The sequence below is a fragment of the Cervus canadensis genome, chromosome 5 (genome assembly GCF_019320065.1).
Source record: "Cervus canadensis isolate Bull #8, Minnesota chromosome 5, ASM1932006v1, whole genome shotgun sequence".
Taxonomy (NCBI): domain Eukaryota; kingdom Metazoa; phylum Chordata; class Mammalia; order Artiodactyla; family Cervidae; genus Cervus; species Cervus canadensis.
Genome location: NC_057390.1, coordinates 44,554,711 through 44,574,991, shown reverse-complemented (window position 1 = coordinate 44,574,991; position 20,281 = coordinate 44,554,711). Strand labels below are relative to the sequence as shown.

At 54.0% G+C, this 20,281-nt stretch overlaps 1 protein-coding gene across 1 annotated transcript in view; it reads right to left on the bottom strand.

Annotated features, from left to right (window-relative positions):
* Positions 1-17,729, bottom strand: part of ATOH8 (atonal bHLH transcription factor 8) — a 41,318-nt gene extending 23,589 nt beyond the window's left edge. The window contains exons 1-2 of the mRNA XM_043468727.1: positions 16,628-17,729; positions 4,662-4,853 (exon numbers count right to left, since the gene is read on the bottom strand). Coding sequence (XP_043324662.1) covers positions 4,662-4,853; positions 16,628-17,398 — 963 coding nt within the window. The 5' untranslated portion in view covers positions 17,399-17,729. The remainder of the gene's footprint in view (positions 1-4,661; positions 4,854-16,627) is intronic.
* Between the last annotated feature and the right edge of the window lie 2,552 nt (positions 17,730-20,281).

Sequence of the window (20,281 nt, the reverse complement as noted above, 5' to 3'; positions counted from 1 at the left end):
GTACTTCCAAAGGGGAGTGTGACTACCCTCCAACCTGCCATCACCACCAAAAGTTCCCCCTGCCCAGAAAGCAGCAGGAAAAGGGGGACAACGCGGATCTGATGGAGCCACACCAGCCTTGGCGCATCCTCTGGCTGAAGACTGCCCACAGGTGAGGAGCAGCCTCTAGACTTGCAGAGCCCACCTCCCCAGCCCGGCTGGCACTGACAGCTACCGTCACAGCCTGGGATCACCAATCACTGCCCAGGTGACTGGTACAGCCCCGAGCTCAGCACACCATGACTGACTTTTCTCTGTGTGTGTGTCCATGGGGATTCTCCAGGCGAGAATACTGGCATGGGCTGTCATTTCCTTCTCCGGGTGATCTTCCCAATTCAGGGATCAAACCCGAGTCTTCTGCATTAGTAGGCAGATTCTTTACCAGAGTCACCGAGGAACAGCCCGGAGGCCTGTGAGCAACTTGGTGGGGGACAAGAACTTACTGGTCATTTATCACCAGGGTTTAAACTATACCATCAACTTCAGTAGCTGCTGCTGCTGCTATTGCTTTTTTTGTTGCCATTATTGTTGTTATTATTGCTATTATTTTATTCAATAGCTTCAAATCACTGGAAGGCAGTGCCCTAGATTGTGGGAAACTAGTCTTCTCCTATTCTGAGGTTCAGCAATGCAGATCCAGCCCAGGTGTGGAACAGCTCTGCTGCTCTTTCTTCTCCTCCTCTTCAGAAGCTCCTAGGAGTCACTGCTTTAAAAACAGGAGCTGTGGAAACATGGCCCAGAGCCAGGTGCCTAAGGCGCGTTATCTCCGGCTGCGGCCCGAGTCGGAGCTGAGCTCTGCGGAGCCCTTCCACTCCTCCCACCTGTCTCTCAGCTGGGCAGCCTCTGATGGGCCTCTCTGCATGACTGGGGCTTCCAGATGGACCCTGGATCCTCAGAGTCACATCCTGTGAGGCCCAGAGATGGAGGACTCACCAGTCAAGGGATGTGGGTGCCCACCCCCAGCAAGGCAAGGCTGGGATGAGCAAAAGGATACGCTTGGGGCCCAGGGGGTAAGTCAAGTTCACTTTAAATCTCATTCTTAACACAGGCCTGGAGGGACAAGGCAGCTTATCAGCGGACACAGAAAACAGTCTCTCAAGGAGGCATCCTGGAAAAGGGTCACCCAGCCCCTGGGGCACATGAACTGTGAGGGAGCCACCCTTGAGTGGGACAGCTCAGGGTGCCATCGATGGGATTGCTGGTGATCATTTATGGAGGACTTCCTTTCAGCTGGTCACTTACATCAGAATGTTTTTTAGTTTCTTCCTTTCTTTATCCTTCATTAGAATGTAAGCCTGACTCACTTGCATCCCCATACCCTCAGGTCGCCCTGAGTGGCTGCAGGGGACAGGTAACAGGGGCTTCATCTGAACCCCACCACTCTCTGCCGCCCCGCTGCATCCACATGTCTGTCCACAGAGACTCTGTGTGTTTATGTTCAGTCACATCAGTCATGTCTGACTCTTTGCGACCCTATGGACTGTAACTCTGTCCATGGGGATTCTCCAGGCAAGAATACTGGAGTGAGTCACCATGCCCTCATCCAGGGAATCTTCCCAACCCAGGGATAGAACCAGCATCTCCTGCATTTTCTACATTGCAAGCAGATTCTTTACTGCTGGGCCAAGGGGGAAGTCTATCTACAGAGACTTGGGAAGCTCAAGTCTCATTGCTAACACCCATCATGGCACCCATGTGCTCAGGTTGGGATTTCCAACATATAACTCACTGCCAGCGCTTGATAAACACTGAATGAATCAATGAATGAATGAATGTATTTCCAGGGGTTCTGATTAACAAAACAGTAGCCTATTCAAGTCACTCAGGGTCACTCGGCGGTCACTGAAGACCATCCTGAGGACACCTTGAAATTTACCTACCTGCATGGTGACAGAGATGCAGGAAAGCACACACAGCAGGAATGGGGTGATGCTGTGGTCAGCCAATCTGCCAGCACAGTGGTGGGGCCTGAAGATGTCCCAACAGCTCCAGGACCCAGTCCCACCCCTCCCTCTAAGTCCTCTTGGTAATGGTGGTTGTCCAGGCATGGTCCTCGGGAGATGGCAGCCTCAGGACATCCCACTTGGCAGGAGGGGCTACAGGATGCCCGGGGTCCCTTGCCCTTCAGAGGTGAGGCAGGATCTCTACTTGGAAATCAGACTGCAAACAGCCTTGGAAATCACCGATGCTTCCACATCCCCAATGACTGAGGAGAAAACTGAGGCAAAAAGTGGTTAAAAAATGGGTCCAAAATGACACAACTAGTAGGTGGTGAACCAGGCCTTGAACTCAGGGCTGTTTTATGCTCTTAAAAGTGAAAGTGTTAGACACTCAGTCGTGTCTGACTCTTTGTGAACCCATGGTAACCTGCCAGGCTTCTCTGTCCATAGGATTCTCCAGGCAAGAATACTAGAGTGGGTTGCCATGTCCCTCTCTGGGGGATCTTCCCAACCCAGGGATTGAATCTGGGTCTCCTGCATTGCAGGCAGATTCTTTTAATGTCTAAGCCACTAGAGAAGACTGTTTGATGCTCTTATCCACCATCTAACACCTGTTTCCCAATCTGGACAATGGGGAGGCTGGACCAGATGGGCTCTAAGGTGTGTTAGATTTGGGCTGATTTCAGGGGAAGCCAAAAACTCTTCTCTGCTGGCCATCGTCACCCCACTCCTCTTTCTTCTCCTCTCACCTTCCAAGCGTCTCTCCTCTTCCCCAGTCCAGGACACTCTGCTCCACAGAACAGGGAAGGCGGGGCAGCACTCTGGCCTTTGGTGGGTGAGGGGAGGACTTGGGGTGGGGGTGGGGACGAGGGGCATAAACGGGGGAAATGGCGCCTGCCCACCCTGCCCATCCACACCTCCGACAGCCCAAATGCCAGGGGAAGTTCACCCAGAGTTTACAACCCTCCTTTGTCACAGAGCCCTGCATGGAGCCATCAATCATGCCCTTAATTTGTCCGTGTCACTTTCCAGAGGAAAGCCGCCCTGCGAGCAGCCAGTGGTGCTTCCTTTCTCACCCACTAGATGAAGATTTCACCTAATTGGTCTATGTTAAATCACTCCCAGGATTGCAACACGCCATCAACACAGCAGTGGCTGGTGGTGGGGATGTGCTGGGCCCCTCCCTGCTGTGGGCAGGAGAGTCCATAAGGGTCTCTCTGCCTAGAAGCCTCTTGAAGGGGCCTCTGGAAGGCCTGGAGAACCCAGAGAAGGGCCTCTTTGGAAAGGGGGCTGGGGCTCAGGGATGGGGAGAGGGCAGGCCAGGAAGGAAGAAGGAGGTGGAAGGAAGGAACAGATGGAGGATGCTAGAGTCACCTGCCCGCACCCCCAGCCCCGCCACTCTCCCCAGCCCTGCATGCTCAGGGGAGTCAGGCATCTCTAACCACCTCTACCCTTCCTATGGGTATGGGCTGGGTCCCAGCCTCTGTCTCCCTGTAGCTTCGTGTGCAGAGAGATCCAGAGGGCTGCATCCCAAGCCCTGCTCTGCACTGCCTGGCAATGACCCCCAGCTGGAAATGCTGGAAGCCAAGCCATCTGGGAAGCAAAGCTGTGCCCGACACCTTTCCTCCCGCCCATATTTCTCCAAACACATTAGGCTTTGTACACACTGTTCCCTCTGTCTCCAATGCTGTTCCTGCTTCATCTGCTCAGCAACCTCCTGGTTGTCCTGCTGGTCCCAGCTCAAACACCACTTACACAAAGGTGATCTTTCTAACTCCCTTGGGCAGGAAAGGCAGCCTGTCCCTCCTCCGCCTGGCCTTCCTGTAGCCCAGCAAAGGCCTCCGGGGCCTCCTGTCTATACTCTCCTGCCCTCATCCAGATGCAAGAGGGTCTCTGAGCATCCTCTGAGCTGCAGAGGTTCTGGGACCACATGTTTATCATTTTTATACCCCTGCCCAGCAGGCTCAGCAAACAGCTGGGGCTCTATGAATCCCTTCAGAATGAATGAATGAATGAACATGATTTGCCTTAATGCACAGCCTCAGGTAACCCACAGGCCAAGTCATATTCCCAAAACATACTGAAGGGCTCTCTTGGGCAGTTACCAGCCCATGAGATCTCCCTCTAATATGACGTTAATCAGGGGCTGAGTGGGGAACTCAGCACCAGAACACATAAGACCAGAAAGAGCTTCAGAGATAAGCTGTCCTCATTTAAGTGATGAGCAAACGCAGGCCCAAGTGGACTGTCCTTGGTACCCAGGAGCCCCATTACCAGTGTGCTGTGTGCTAAGTTGCTCAGTTGTGCCTGACTCTTTGCCACCCCATGGACTGTAGCCCACCAGCCTCTTCTGTTCTTGGGATTCTCCAGGCAAGAATACTGGAGTGGGTTGCCATGCCCTCCTCCAGGGGATCTTCCCGACCCAGGGATCAAACCCATGTTTCTCACATCCCCTGCATTGGTAGGCGGGTTCTTTACCACCAGCACCACCTGGGAAGCCCCTTGAATATAGTCACACACAATCCCAGGGGCCTGAGGAGCCCTGAATCCCAGCAAACCTCCAAGAGGCTGGTCTCGCTGGTCCCTTTGGAAGCCTCTGGACACGAGTAAGAGGCGCCCTGGATTCCAGTCCCTACCTCCCCATCCTCCCCAGAGGCTGCTGCCCGCACAGCTGGCACATACCTTGCGCTTCTTGGCGCGGCCCTCGGCCTGCAGCGTGCGGGTGCAACGCTGCACGCACTCGGAGAAGCTGAGGTTGCTGTGGTCGGCGCTGTAGTCGAGGTCGGCCAGCCGCGCCAGGGACAGGATGTAGTTACAGGCGATCCTCAGGATGGCCAGCTTGGACAGCTTCTGCCCATACGAGTAACACGGCACCTGGTGGGTGAGAAGGCGTCAGCAGGGGCTGCCCGGTCTCTGCTGAGAACCGGCCCAGGGGGCACCTTGGCCAGGAAGGTGTGGGGCCATTCATGCCGCTGCTGGGGAGGGAACGGTCGGGCGGCAGAGGTGGTTTGTCTGATCTTTCCACCTGGATTTTATTCCCTGTTCTAATCACCTGCTGTTTACACCCACACACAACCCCTGGGGGGCATCCACGTTCCCAGACTATACAGGAGGGAAGCCAGGCTCGGCTCTTGCCCAAACGTCAGTAATCACGAAGCACAGTGAGCTTCCCCCTGGGACAGAGTTCCATCACCTGTGCTCCCTGAGAAGGAATCTTGGACAGAACAGATGTTTTTTGCTCTGAGAGTCTGTTCTCTCATTCAGGGACACCTGTCTTGCTGGACACTTGGGGTCTGGCAACAAACAATAACTGGATTCTACCATCAGAGGACTTGCTCTCAAGACTGAGGTTATGGACCTCATTGGTGCTACAGTGGGTAAGCATCCACCTGCCAACGCAGGGAACATGGGTTCGATCTTTGGTCAGGGAAGATCTCACATGCCATGGAGCAAACAAGCCCGTGTACCACACCTACTGAGCCTCAGCTCTAGGGCTGGTGAGCCGCACTCACTGAAGCCTAAGTGGCGAGAGTCTGTGCTCTGCAACAAGAGAAGCCACCGCAATGAGAAGCCCGTGTACTGCAACTAGAGAGTAGCCCCTGCTCGCTGCAACTAGAGAAAGCCAGCGCACAGCAACAAAGACCTAGGACAGCCAAAAATTAACTAACTAATTAATTTTTAAAAAGAGGGATGCTTTAACATCAAAGCAGAGCTAAGCACCCAGACTCTCAGAACAGACCAGAGGAAAGTGCCAATGCTCAGCTGGGAGGCCCATACATGATTGGATTATGCTTTTCTCTTTTTCTTTCTGACCTCTGGACCTGGGAAGCTGCTGGGCATACAACAGGTGCCTAATAAGTACAGCTCCAACCAGACTTGACATCCTTGACATTCATCATTGACTTGTTCAGTCACTCAATTCAGTCGTGTCTGACTCTTTGTGACCTCATGGACTGCAGCACGCTAGGCTTCCCGGTCCTTCACTATCTCTGGGAGTTTGCTCGAACTCATGTCCTTTGAGTCGGTGATGCCATCTAACCATCACATCCTCTGTCTCCCCCTTCTCTTCCTGCCCTCAATCTTTCCCAGCATGAAGGTCCTTTCCAATGAGTTGGCTCTTCGTATCAGGTGGCAAGTGGATAATCACAAGTGGCACAGTGATTTGCATCAGGTGAAGAGATGGAGTCTCTAACATCGTCCATCAATGTTTCCACTGCTGGAGCAAAAAGCTATGTGGACTGCAGCACAGTTCTGTGTGGAAACATGGAGAGTGCATGCTAAGTTGTTTCAGTCATGTCCAACTCTTTTCAACCCCATGTACTGTAGCCCACCAGGCTCCTCCATCCAGGCAAGAATACTGGAGTGGGTTGCCATGCCCTCCTCCAGGGGATCTCCCCAACCCAGGGATCGAAACTGAGTCTCTTTCGTTTCCTGCTTTGGGAGGCAGGTTCTTTACCACTTGTGCCATGTGGGAAGCCCCCATAATGTGGAGATGTCACCACAAAGTCCACCTGTCGGTTAGATAGGTGCTAACTGATAGAGCTGCTCTGATGTGTCGTTCACCTAAATGGCTAATCGTGTATACCCAGCAACCAAGGCTGTGGCATCTTCCTCCCTATGGCTCTCCAGGAGCTATATGCAGCATTCATCCCCAACACTGATACCTGGTACTGACTAACCCTCATCTCACAGTGAATGGGGCCCCCATGGCAGGATCATTCAACACACACATGAGGCACTGTTCTGGACCAGTGGTTCTCAATCAGGGATAATATCATCCCTCAGCAGCAGTTGGCAATGTCTGCAGATGTTTTTTAGTTTTATTTATCTATTTTTGGCTGTGTTGGGTCTTCATTGCTGCCTGGGCTTTTTCGCTAGATGCAGTTAGCAGGGGCTACTCTCTAGTTGCTGTGCATGGGCTTCTCATTGTGGTGGCTTCTCTTGTTGAGGAGCATGGGCTCTAGGGCACACAGGGTTCACTAGTTGCGGCATGTGGGTTCAGCAATTACAGCTCCTGGGCTCTAGAGCACAGGCTCAGTAGCTGTGGTGCTCGAGCTTAGTGGCTCCAACGGCATGTGGAATCTTCCTGGACCAGAGATCAAACCTGTGTGTCTTGCATCAGCAGGTGGATTCTTTACTACTGAACCGCCAGGGAAGCCCTGCAGACATTCTTGGTCATCACTAGTGGGTAGAGACCAGAGAGGCTACTAAATGTCCTACAGTGCTCAGGATCCTACCATGTGCCCACAACAAAGAATGACCTGGCCCCCAGTGTCCACAGTGCTGTGATCAAGACAGCATAAACAAGAGAGCTGCTTCAGGGACTTCCCTGATGATCCAGTGGTTAAGAATCCACCTTGTGATGCAGGGGACATGGGTTCGATCCCTGGTTGGGGAATGAAGATCCCTCTTGCCTTGGAGTGACCGGGACCTCGTGCTGCAGCTACAGAGTCCACGCACCAGAACAAAAGATCCTGCAGGATGAAACTAAGACCCGACACAACCTAATTAATTAATTTTTTAAAAGAGAGAGAGAGTTGCTTCAGATGAGAACTTTAAATGCATCCACAAATGGAGCCCATGTTAAAGCTCACCGTGCCCAAGAGCTTTCCCTGACCTGGCCCCCAGCCCTACACCAGGGGCTACGGGTACCTGCCCTTGATGGTGCTCTAATCGCCCCCATCTGTTCTTAACCCCTGATGACTGTGACTCATTTAATGGTCAGTCTCCTTATGAGCTGTCGGGGGAAAGTCTCTGTATGCAGAGCCTAACACAGATCCTGCCCATCACTGGCCTCCAAAGGATTTGTTGAACGAGGGACTGAATGAACAAATGAATGCTCTCCCCTCTGTCTGTTTTTTTGTGAGGAAGGCACACTGTGTGGCTTAAGGGAACTTAGTTCCCTGACCAGAGATCAAACCCATGCTCTTGGCAGTACAAGCTCAGAGTCCTAACCACTGGACCACCAGGAAATTCTCCAAAACTGTTCTCTCTCTAAGAACGAAGATTTAGCTGTTTGGTGTGGAGGTGAAGCTTGTACATCCTTTGGTCACCTGGGCTAACTCCTGGCTCTAGCCACAAACCCTGGGCAAGAGACATGATCATTCTGGGCCTGGCTGTCCTCATTATATCACTAACAGGCCTGGCCTCACAGTGTGGGAAGAACTAAAGGAGACGGCGCATGGGCTACACTGCCCGTCAGGGGCATTATGTCCATGAGTATGGCAGTCTCCTAAGAAGGGCTCCAGAGAGGGTAAGAAGCAGGAGATCTGGAGCCAGGAAGTAGCGCCTGCTCATCCCTTACCCGCCCTCCCCCTCCAGGGGTCCTGAGACCACAGCCCAGGGCCCAGATGAGGTTTGCAGTCACCTTCCAACATCCTCCAGCAGCCATGGACTTGCCCCTCACCAGGCTAGGAAACCCAGGGAGGGGCAGGGAGAAAACAGAGGGACTGTCAACTCCCCCAACTCCCATACATTGCCCCCCACCCCCGAGCTCTGACCACGCCACCAAATCCATCTGAAAAAAAGGCCTGCAGAGCAATGCACTTTGCCTGTTCTCAACCAGAGTCCAGAGAATCCTGCTTATCAGCCTGAACAAATAAACAAGGTCTGTGGGACAAAAAGTTTCCTGGGGGTCCTGAGACAGCGGCAGGGGTCTCAGGAGCAGCCCAGTCGGGAGCAGGGCTCTCAGAAGGGATCTGCTCGTGGGGATCCAGGGTCATTGTGGGACCACAGAGCAACAGATGAGGTCAAGGCCAACCTAGGAGCTCCCGTGCCAAGTTCTGAGCAGTTTTGTCCCAGACTTGTCAATCTGCCCCACTGCTTCTCTCAAAGTCCAAGTCTAACAAGAAAACCATTTATTGAGCTCTGGTTGTTTACCTGGCCCTGTGGTCACTATTCATAGGTAGTTTTAGCCCATTGAAACATCCCCCCAAATAAAGACTGTTACCCCATCTACACACAAGGAAACAGAGAAGAGACATATTGGGCCCAAGGTCACTCATCAAGACCTGACTGGAGCTACAAGCTTGTGTATCTATCAGTCAGGAAGGCCACCAGGCTCTCTGAGCTCCTGCTGCCTGAGGTGGCTGTATATGGGACACCAAGGATCCTTTTTGGCAGCTGACTCTGACTCCTCCTGCTCTCCAGCACGGGTGCTCCTCAGCTCATCTGGTTAATTCCAGGTCCTTCTCATGCCCACGTCCCAGGATGCAGCAACCAGGTCCCCCAAAAAACTCGGCTCAGAGCACCCTGGCCTAATGCAGATCTGATTCTGCAAGGTCAAGGTAAGGCAGAAAGAGCTGATCTGAATCCCAAACAGTAGGATGTGACTTTGGACAGGTACCTTCACCTCTCCGAGTCTCAGTTTTCTTATCTGGAAGGTGGGAATAACATCTGTGTACCCTCCATGGCTGCTGGAACCAGGTCACCCCCTGCTGTTTCTCGCAATCTATTAAGGCCAAGCAAAGGATGGCTGTTGTGAGAGGTATTTGATGCCCAGGGAGTTTAAGCACTTCCAGTATCTCTCAGCTGATGAAAGACGAGCTGGGTTTTGAACTCACACCTTAGCTGAGCTCTTTCCAATCAGCCAGAAGCAACTGCTTGGGGATGTGGATGTATCTGCGCGTGTGTGTGCTAGATCACTTTAGTCATATGTGACTCTCTGTGACCCTGTGGACTGTAACCTGCCAGGCTCCTCTGTCCACCGGATTCTCAAGGCAAGAATACTGTAGTGGGTTCCCATGCCCTTCTCCAGTGGATGTATCTTGTTGTTGTTCAGTCACTAAGTCATGTCTGACTCTTTGGAACCCCATGGATGGCAGCATGCCAGGCTTCCCTGTCCTTCACTTTTTTCCAGTGTTTGCTCAAGCTTATGTCCACTGAGTCAGTGATGTCATCCAACCATCTCATCCTCTTTCGCCCCCTTCTCCTCTTGCCTTCAGTCTTTCCCAGCATCAAGGTCTATTCTAATGAGTCAGCTCTGCACCATTGCTGCTATTGCTAAGTCGCTTCGGTCGTGTCCGACTCTGTGTGACCCCATAGACGGCAGCCCACTAGGCTCCTCTGTCCCTTACGTGGCCAAAATATTGGAGCTTCAGCATCAGTCTTTCCAATAAATATTCAGGGTTATTTCCTTTAGGATTGACTGGTTTGATCTCCTTGCTGTCCAAGGGACTCTCAAAAGTCTTCTCCAGCACCACAGTTGGAAAGCATCAATTCTTTGGCGCTCTCTCTTTATGGTCCAACTCTCACATCCATACAGGACTACTGCAAAAACCATAGCTTTGACAAGACGGACCTTTGTTGGCAAAGTGGTGTCTTTGCTTTTTAAAGTGGATGTATCTATATGGTGTGGAGGTGGGCAGCCCACCCTTCTGAGCAGAAGCTGGAGAGTTCTGGACTTCATGGGATCCCAGCCTTACTGCATTACCTCTCTGAGCATCCACATAAGGCCCAGAGCCCAGCCACCACACCACCTGCAGGAAAGCCCACAGTAGTCATCTGTTCAGCTTGCTCAGAGGACAAGGCCAAAGGAGGCAGCAGGGTCAGTTGGCTGCAACTCTTGAGGCAGCAAAACTTCCAAGAAAGTAAAAGAACCTGCCTGATGCTCAACCCACAAGAACTGTTAAGCTTTAGGACTTCCCTGGGGGTCCAGTGATTAAGAATCCACCCGCCAATGCAGGGGACAAGGGTTCGATCCCTGGTCCGGGAAGATCCCACATGCCTTGTGGCAACTAAGCCCATGGGTCGCAATTATTGAGCCTGTGTTTTAGAGCCTGTGCTCACAACAAGAAAAGCCACCACAATGAGAAGCCAGAGCACCACAACTAGAGAGTAGCCCCCACTCACCGCAACTAGAGAAAGCCCGTGCACAGCAACGAAGACCCAACACAGACAAAAATTTAAAAGACTGTTAAGCTTCAGAGCACATGTGGGGATTTTCTCAAGGTCCCATATACCTCTAAGAGATTCCATCCCACTTACTTACCAGACCCTCTTCTGGCTCCAACAAGTGGGAGAAAGCAGGAAGGACCCTGGCCTGAGATGCTGAGGACCTAACTCTACTCTGGGCCATCCACATGAGCTTAGGCAGGGCCACAAGCTTAGGGGACTCAGTTTCCTCACCAATAAATGGACATGAGAATACCTGCTGCCTCAGAATGGAATCGCCTTGGGCAGATGTAGGGAGGGGCTGGGGCTGTAAGTGAGTGTTAGTCTCTTAGTCATGCCAAACTCTTTGCGACCCATGGACTGCAGCCCACCAGGCTCCTCTTTCCATGGGATTTCCCAGGCAAGCATACTGGAGTGGGTTGCCGTTTCCTTCGGAGGGGCAACAGACAAGCACAGCCAGGAACCAACCAGCCAATGCAGGGGCGGCCTGGAATCCCTCTTGCCTCTGTGCCAACTCCTACCCACTCCTCAGACCCATCCTCAGATGCCCACCAAGGCTTCTGGACCCACAGAGCTCCAGCATCACTGTGTCCTCGACACACAGCCGAGCACCTGATTCATTTGAAATTATTCTCTGATCATCTCATATCAGGGAGTGCTGGCTCTCTGGGATGAAGTCTCTCCATATAGAGCTGTTCGAGGTCCTTGTCAAGTTCCGTCTAAACAAAATCCCAACCTGACTCCTAGCAACGAGGCCGAACCCTGAAAACCTGGGCTTAAGTCTTTATGGGCCCTGGCCCAGAGCCAGACGGGACAAAGCCTGGTCACTCGTTCCACCTCTGTAAGTGTCCTCACCTGTGAAGTGGGAAGGTGGGACTACATATGCATGACCACAAGGCCAGGTAAGGTACTTCACCTCCTGCAAAGAGGTTCAAAAGGCAGCTGCCCTGGTGACTGGATGAGAGGGAGCCGGAGAGAGGCTTCTGTCACTCCTGTCCCCCTGGACACAAGCAGGCCTGTCCCTCATTCCCTGAGGAGTGAGACACAGGCTGCCATGGCCCCCTGGCATCCTAGGGAGTCTGAGCGTGAGAGAGGTGCGGGGCTGGGGGTGCCATTCTCATGCCCCATTCTGGGCCACCCTGAGTTTACTTGTGGAGGATTCCACAGGAGACCATGGCACCTTCCCTGGTGGCTGAGACAGTAAAGACTCTACCTGCAATGTAGGAGACCTGGGTTCGATCCCTGGGTCGGGAAGGTTCCCCTGGAAAAGGGAATGGCAACCCACTTCAGAACCCTTGCCTGGAAAATCCCATGGACAGAGGAGCCTCTCGGGTTACAGTCCATGGGGTCGAAGAGAGTCGGACAAGCCTGAGGGACTAACACTCTCACTTATGAAGAGGCACCTCAGCAGGCCCTGAGGGCTCTGCCCTGCTGATCCAGGCCTCTGCCTGGCCAGAGTGCCATTCCTCCAGCGCTGAGGAGCTTTACACTTCTCTGGGAGAGAGGAAATCTTGCAAGCACAGCAGATGCCCTGTGGGCAAGCACAGCCTGTGAGCCAGAAGGTTCTGTCAGGGAAGGCCGAGGCCCACGGGCTCGGGCCCCTCCCCTCCCCCACCCAGCAACACCAGGCTTTCCCTTGAACCCCTCCCACCTGGCCCGGAGCAGCCCCGCACATGGACCGGGCCCAGCTGTACACACATGGCCTTCACATGAGGCGGCGGGGAGGGCCCCACGCAGCTGGGCTGGTGGCATGTGGCCTGACCATCTGCCCTGCATACCCACCCCCCACCCTCCTGCCAGGGGGCCTCTCTCTCCCCCACCTGCACTTCTATGGCCAGGCAGCCTCCTACCCTATTCCTTCCCTGGTTGAGAATATGGTGGGTTGGACAAAACAGGAGACTGGCGCGCTTCCCTGTGCTGGGGGTGGACAGCTCCAGGGCGATCACCAGGCTGGTAGGACTCTGAGCCTTGGAGCGACTCACTGACTGATTTGAATCCAGATTCTGCAAGGATAACGGCATATGCACCCTGGAGCCTAGTAAATGGCAAGTCAGGGAGATATGCAGTGCAAAACCCATGAGGCCTGGTGTGGCAGCCAAAGGCTGGGAGACCATCACCAATTTACAGAAGCTCTCTGAACCTCAGTCTCACCATCTGTGAAATGGGGGTGGAACGGGGGTAGGGATGGGACAACACCTATTTCGTTAAATGAACTAATACACATAGCACGCTTAGCCCAGGACCCAGTACAAAGGATAGCAAGGACATCAAACCAGTCAAGCCTAAAGGAAATCAGCCTTAAGTGTTCATTGGAAGGACTGATGCTGAAGCTGAAGCTCTAATATTTTGGCCACCTGATGGCAAAGAGCCAACTCATTGGAAAAGACCCTGATGCTGGGAAAGACTGAGGGCAAGAGGAGAAGGGAGTGACAGACGATGAGATATTTGGATAGAATCACTGACTCAACAGACATGAGTTTGAGCAAACTCCCAGAGATAGCAAAGGACAGGGAAGCCTGGCATGCTACAGTTCATGGGGTCACAAAGAGTCGGACGTGACTGGGTGACTGAACCCAGTTGCTTTGATTGCTGCCACAGATTGATGGCAGTTTCTATGATTGTTAAGAAAATGATTATAGGATTCTTATTTCTACATCTGTCAAGTCCTTGGCCCAGCATTGAGGACACTGTGGATGTTCGAGAAAGGTTCATTCCTCCTACGGTCTCCCTTCCTTTCTTCACTCGATGTTTGCAAAGAAGCTGTGTATGAAGTAAGCTTTATCACCATTTTCCAGTTTCATTAGCTGAGGCTCAGAGAGAAAATGACTTGTCCAAGGTCACACAAGAGGCATACAGCAGAGACAGGACTCAAATGCCGGCCTCCAGACTCCCTGCTCATACTCTTTTCACTGTACCAGGAAGTTGGTCAGGGAAACGGAACTCCAGACCAGTCACAGTCCCACCACGGACGTCAGCGCTGCAATGGCCAAGGTCTCATTTCAGGCAGAACCAGACTCTCACCTTTCGCTTCTTTCGCAGGGGCCCATTTCCAATAGTCAAGCCTGAGCCTAGATCCAAGGGCTTCCCTGGTAGCTCAGTTGGTAAAGAATCCGCCTGCAGTGCAGGAGACCTGGGTTCGATCCCTGGGTCGGGAAGATTCCCTGGAGAAGGAAATGGCAATCCACTCCAGTATTCTTGCCTGGAAAAATACTATGGACAGAGGAACCTGGAGGGGTACTGCGCATGGGGTCGCAACAGTCGGACACGACTTAGTGACTAAACCACCACCACCAAGCCTAAATCCAGAGCCACAGCCTGTCTGGACAGGGGCACGCACATGGATGGGTGTGTGTGTGTGTGTATACACATGTACACCTTCTACAGGAGAGAAACTGAGGTCCAGAGGAGGAAGGAGTGCCTCCAGGACACAGGACTTTCCCCATCAGACAGGGGCTGTGTGATGTGGACGTGGTGAGTGTGGCCTGGGCCCTGGGCTCTGGGGACCAGAAGTGCCCTAGCGATTTCTTTTGCTCCCAGATAACGGACAGCAGCCTTTCTGGGGAAAGGACAGATGCTTTGGGCCAGGAGGGCAACAAACAGGAGTGGATGTTTCTGTTCAAGCACTTGGTGTGTGCTAAGAGCACGGGTACTGATTGCGTGTATACACACAGCTGTGTGTACCTGTGTGTGTGCACGCACTCTCTCCCTGAATTTGTCCGTTTTCTACAGAACTTTCCCACAAGAAGGGCAGAAGTGAAAGGAAAGCAGGATTAACAATCCTGTCTCAGAGAGTCAGGCTTGTGTCTGCCCATCTTCCAACTACAAATGACACTGCAAGTCCAGCTGGGGGGCCCATGACACTGATACAGCCAACACTGTGAGAAGCATTTGGCCGGGCGGGCATTCTAGAAACTTCTATCATCTTTCCTAACCCACTAGGTGACTTGGGAAGAGTCCTCTTCCTTCTTTCTCCGGGCCCCAGTTTTACATTCCATTAAGTGGAAAGTTAATCCAACTGACAGGGATGTTAAGATCAGGTAAGATGGAATTTATTACTAAAAGAAGTTAAAGCCACTGGACAAATGAGATGCAGTTGAGCATACAAGACTATGAATATTTTCTCAGCATCGAAAGAGGCAGCTGGAGGAGTAAAAAGAACCCGGAGCTGGCAGTCAGAGGGCCTAGGTGCCAGCCCCGTCCTGCTGCTCACCAGCTGTGATGCTCTGGGCACCTGACCTCCCCAATCAGAGGGGTTTTCCTAGCTTCAAGGTGAGCAGGTGGACAGGCATATCTTTGTCATTTCAGCCTTCCATCCTGAGGGGCAGGTAGCAGGCTGCTACCTGAAGGTGAGACTGAATTCTCCACTTGGCCCACTGCCCAGGGTCCCAACTATCTGTGACAGCTATCTGACCCCTCCACTCCACTCCACTTCACTGACCAATCAGCTCACCCATTCCCAAGTGAGACACTTTGGCTCAAAAGTCATAGAGCCTCTTTTCCCAGGAGTTCAATTTCTCTCCCAGGGATGAATACAGGCACTGCCCGACCCACTCACAGGAGGAAGCAGAGAGAGTGTCATCCAAAAATATCATATTTTCTGAAATCCTTTGTTACTGGCTAAAGCCCAGAGAGGGTGAGTAACTTTCCTGAAGTCACACAGGAAGTCAGCGGCAGAGCAAGCAGAAATCCTGACTATTCAAACCAATCACACCCACCTACCCCCTCAACCTTCCCCATGCCCTGTGTGAGGTGGAGGCAGAGGGCACTTACCACTCACTTCTTAGATCTCTCTTTGCTCTATGAAAATGAACAGTCTAGAACTCCCGGGCAGTCTCAATCTTGTCTAAGTGGAATTGTAAAACTGCCACTCCCCACTACAGGGAATTCTTGGACAAATATTCCTCCCCACCCCCCCCCCCCAGAAGGCAGTGTCTGGTGAGGACAGCTGCCACCTGCCCTAAACTAAGAAGCCCCTAACCCACTCCAGAACTAGTTTCTGAAGATCCCCTATCAACCAGTTCCCTGCTCAGCCGACCTGTCTCTTCCATGTGCGCTGAAGGTCAGCAGTAAAGGGGAATCTCCAGGAAAGACTCTCTCCAGCCAATTCCCAGGGAAGGGTTATAGCCAGGGTCCTTAAGGACACCAAGGTGGTGGGGGGGGGAGGGGGGGCGGGGGGTGTTGCAGGGTGTGTAGGCAACCTGAGGGCCGGGACAACCCTGCCGGGAGGCGGGGACTAAAAAGGGGTCGACAGGCTCCCCCAGAAGGCGGAACATTTATATTCTGGCAAAATCAGGACCACCCCTCAGCAGCATTCCGGGTCTGCCAGAAAAAGGGTCTTCGCCCTTACCCACCGGAGACAGATTCCCACATTTCCCCTCTCCAATCCTCACGGCCCCCAAGGGCCTCCGGGAGACAAATATTCGCTGCCATAAAAGTGAACTATGAGGGCTAAAGTCAGACTCGCAGACAGGGTCACCCCAAAGGGGATGGAAGTGGCAGTAAAGAGGGCCAGAGATCTCGAAACTTCATCCCCACTTTGCAAACTAAGACCCATACCAATGTGTGGCAAAGGTCTTTGCCCCAGGCTGTCCCATACCTGTCTCGGCGCTGGGACCGACCGGGCGGGGATTACTTGCCCTTTAATCCACACCCTCACCCTCCTTAAAGTCCCACCACCCCGCCCGCCCCGCCACTTGCCCACCCACTCCCGCAGTCATCCCCAAGTGCAGTGAGGATGTGTGGCTGGGAACCGGTACCTGCTTCCTGAGCGCCTCGAAGGCTGCGCTGATGGTGTGCACCCGCGTCCGCTCCCTGGCGTTCGCCAGGAGCCTCCGGGTCTGCTGCAGGGCTTTGATCTCCGAGGAGGCGGCGGTAGCTTCGCCCGGCCGTTTCCTAGGCGACGCGGAGGAATCCGGGTGGTTATTGTAAATTACGTGTGAAATTGACGAGTAAGAACTTTCCCCAGGGCGCGTGGGGGGCGCGGGGCGCACCGGGGGCTCTGGGGGCGCCGGGGGCGCCTGGGGCGCCGACGGCGTGGGGCGTGCTGGCGGTGCGCACAGCAAGATGCGGGGACGCAGGCCCGGCTCCCGGAAAGGCTGTGTCTCGGGACCCCCAGGTACCTGGCCCTGGGGCGCAGGAGGCGGCGGCGGCGGCGGCGGAGGCGGCGTGGGGAGTCCCGGCCCCACTGCGCCCAGGGCGAAGCCGCGTTTCCGCGCGTCCAAGACCTCCGGCGCCCGGGCGCCCCCGCGGTCCCCGGCCGTGTCCGCGCCCCCACCTGAGGGAACGGCCGGCGCCACCCGGGCTGGCACCGGGGTCGGGACTGGCTGCAGCCGCTGGGTTCTGTCCCGCAGCCCGTTGGTGGCGGTGGCGCCGCGCTCGGGCGCTTCCAAGTCCAATCGGAAAGTTTTATAGCCGTTCGCGCGCCGCGCCGGCTCCTTGCCTTTCCTCTTGAGCTTCTTGAGGCCGTTCAGCTCCTTCACGCACACGGTCTTCCAGGGCCCGTCCTGGAGAACCGGGATGTGCTTCATGGCGCGGGTAGCGCGCGAGGCAGGGGCGTGGGGCTGCCCGGGAAGCGCGCCCGCCTGCCCCGGCGGCCGCCGCGCTCAGCGCCTCGGAGTCGCCAGCTCTCCCCCTGCTCGCTCGCTCCCTCCCTCCCTCCTCCCTTTCTCCTCCTCGCCCCGGGGCAGCTGCGCCGCCGGGCTGTCCGTTCCCGGAGCGCTCAGAGTGTCATCTGAAGTCGCTGCCGCCGTGCCAGCGTTTCTGGAGAACGCCCGCTGCGCTCCATCTGTGTTTGTTTAGCCTCAGTTTACACAGAAGCCCGGTTCCCCAGATCAGTCAGCGCCGCCGCCTCCCCAGCCCCGGCCGCCCGAGCCGCGAGCGCCTTTAAAGAAACAGGAAGCATTTTTCAAAACAGCTGGGCTGCCGGCCGCCTCCTTTGTCCGCGTGCTCTCTGCCTCCCCCCACCCCCAGCCCTTCTGCCCAGAACCTGCCTCCTCCGACTCTCCCTCCCCGCCCCCTCCTCCCGGGCGCTTCTCTTTTCCCGCAGGACAGTCTGCTCCCGAGCACGTGGCTTCTAGACCCTTGGGCCCTTCCCCAAATGGAGCTAGGCCTTCTTCTCTCGGTGACCTTCCGCACCCAGCACCTCCACGTCCAGCCCTCCCCCCAACCCTACCCCAGCTTGCCAGGCGAGAAAGAAACTGTATGGCGACTTCTTCTGGAAGAGGGTGAGGTCATTGTGGGGCTGAGGGGAGGAGGAAGGCTCTGGGGTTGTCCAAGATCCTCAGGGCCCCCTGCACCGCAGTCCCATTCTCTGGGTCACTCGCTGGAGCAAAGGGGAACCAGGAGCAGAAAGCCTAAGCGACAGGGAAACTGAGGCTCCAAAAAGGAATGGGCTTTTCCCACGGTCACGCAGCGAGTTTAAAGAGGCCGATCAGGGTGGAAGCTTCGGATTTCGACGCAGCATCTGTGAGAGTCTGAAGTCAGCTCACCCCAGGCTGCCCTTTAAGCCCGGATTTACTCATCTATGAAATGAGAAATTCGGAGAACATCAACGCCTAAATCACAGCATGGCTGTGAGAAATTAAGCCCCAGGCACATGGGAGGGACCAGTCCAATGGAAGCTTTGATTATTATTACTATTAATAACAGAGGCAGAATAGCTCCTAGAGGCAGATTTCCTGGCCGGCTCTGCCACTGACAAACTGAGGAACACTGGGCAAGTCACTGAACCTCCCTGTGCTTCCTTTTCCTCATCTGTAAAATGGAAGTAACAGTTGTGTCTCCAGGACTGTTGTGAAGGTTAACTGACCCTGTCTGTACAAAGCATTCAGAGCAGCCTGGTGCAAAGTGAGAGCTTTGCAGGTGCCAGCCGTTATTGGCAGGGGACAGAGATTGACTCCCCAGATCCTTGGTCCTCAGGGCCATCCTACTGGAGATTCTGGGCAGGGGAGTGGGAAGGTCAAACTAGTTGGCCCTCACTAAGCCCTCCCCACCCCCCACACTCCCCCACCCGAGAGGCTGCCCCGAGGACCAGCCCATACTCCTCAAAGGCCTTTTCTCTGTAGCAGTTTCTCCTTAAGGTGGTGATGGGTGCTTTAAGTAGTTTGGGAAAAGATCGACCTTGGCCTGGGGCTCTGACATCTGCAGCCACTGGAATCCTTATCTTTCTGGTTTCAGTCCTTCACTCCCACCTCCTACACCGACCAAACTCAGTGGGGGTTTTCTTCAGGGTTCATCTGGAGTGCCTTCTCTCTCTCTCTCTCTCTCTCTCTCTCTAAGGGTGTGAGGAGGTAGATGACTCCGTGGCCTGTGCCATGCAGTGTCCTGGAAGGTAGGAGAGGGGCCCAGACAGAAAGTTCAGGGGCAGGAGCGTAGATTGTGCTTGGCTTTTTCAACTCTCAAGGCCTGTGACCCTGGACAAGACAGTTCATCCCACTGGAGTTCTGAATCTGTCCTTGAGGGTGACATTTCTATGCAGCCAACCTCTCAAGGTGGTCGGGGAAATAAAAAGAGATCACAGACTTAAGAGGACTTTGACATCAGACTTTGACATCAAACATACCCTCATATGTCTGCATACACACAGGAACATACACACGGAAGCATGCAATTTTTTGACTATGGCTGACTGAAACACAGTACATATATGCTTCGTCATGTCCGACTCTTTGCCACCCCATGGACTGTAGCCTGCCAGGCTCCTCTGTCCATGGAATTCTCCAGGCAGGAATATCGGAGTGGGTTGCCATTTCCTCCTCAAGGACATCTTCCCAGGGATCGAACCCCAGGGATCGAACCCCTTGTCTCTTATGTCTCCTGCATTGGCAGGTGGGTTCTTTACCACTAGCGCCACCTGGGAATAGTAAATGCAAAACCTCATTTTTTTCCCACAGGGAATTGGTCCCAGCATGATAAAGTGATTGCTTCCTGAGGCATCCGCTTCCCTGGACGCCCAGCATCTTCCCATACCTTACCTCTCTCCTGAAGACCAAGGGTAAGCCCCAGAGAGGAGCCCCCATTCTCCTGCTTTTCCCCCACCAGCCCCAGACTCTTTGCAGAGAACATTCTTCTCGCTCTTGAATGACTGGCTTCAGTCTCCTCTCTCTGTAAACCTTGGCTGGTCATCACAGCCCCTTGTCACTCTTGCTGGCCTCTGCTCACTCCCAAGAATTGCTGCAGCTTGTCCTCCACTGAGGTCCTGTCTGAACCCCTAGGTTTGTGAGGTCTTGAAACACCACTGTTTCTGGGACTTCTCTGATGGTCCAGTGGTTAGGACCCTGTGCTTTCACTGCAGGGGGCCTGAGTTCCATCCCTGGTCAGGGAACTAAGATCCACAAGCTGCTCTTTCCTTCCTCCCTGTCTCCCAGGAAACCCTTGCTGAAGCCCTCACTCCAGTATTCTTGTCTGAATAA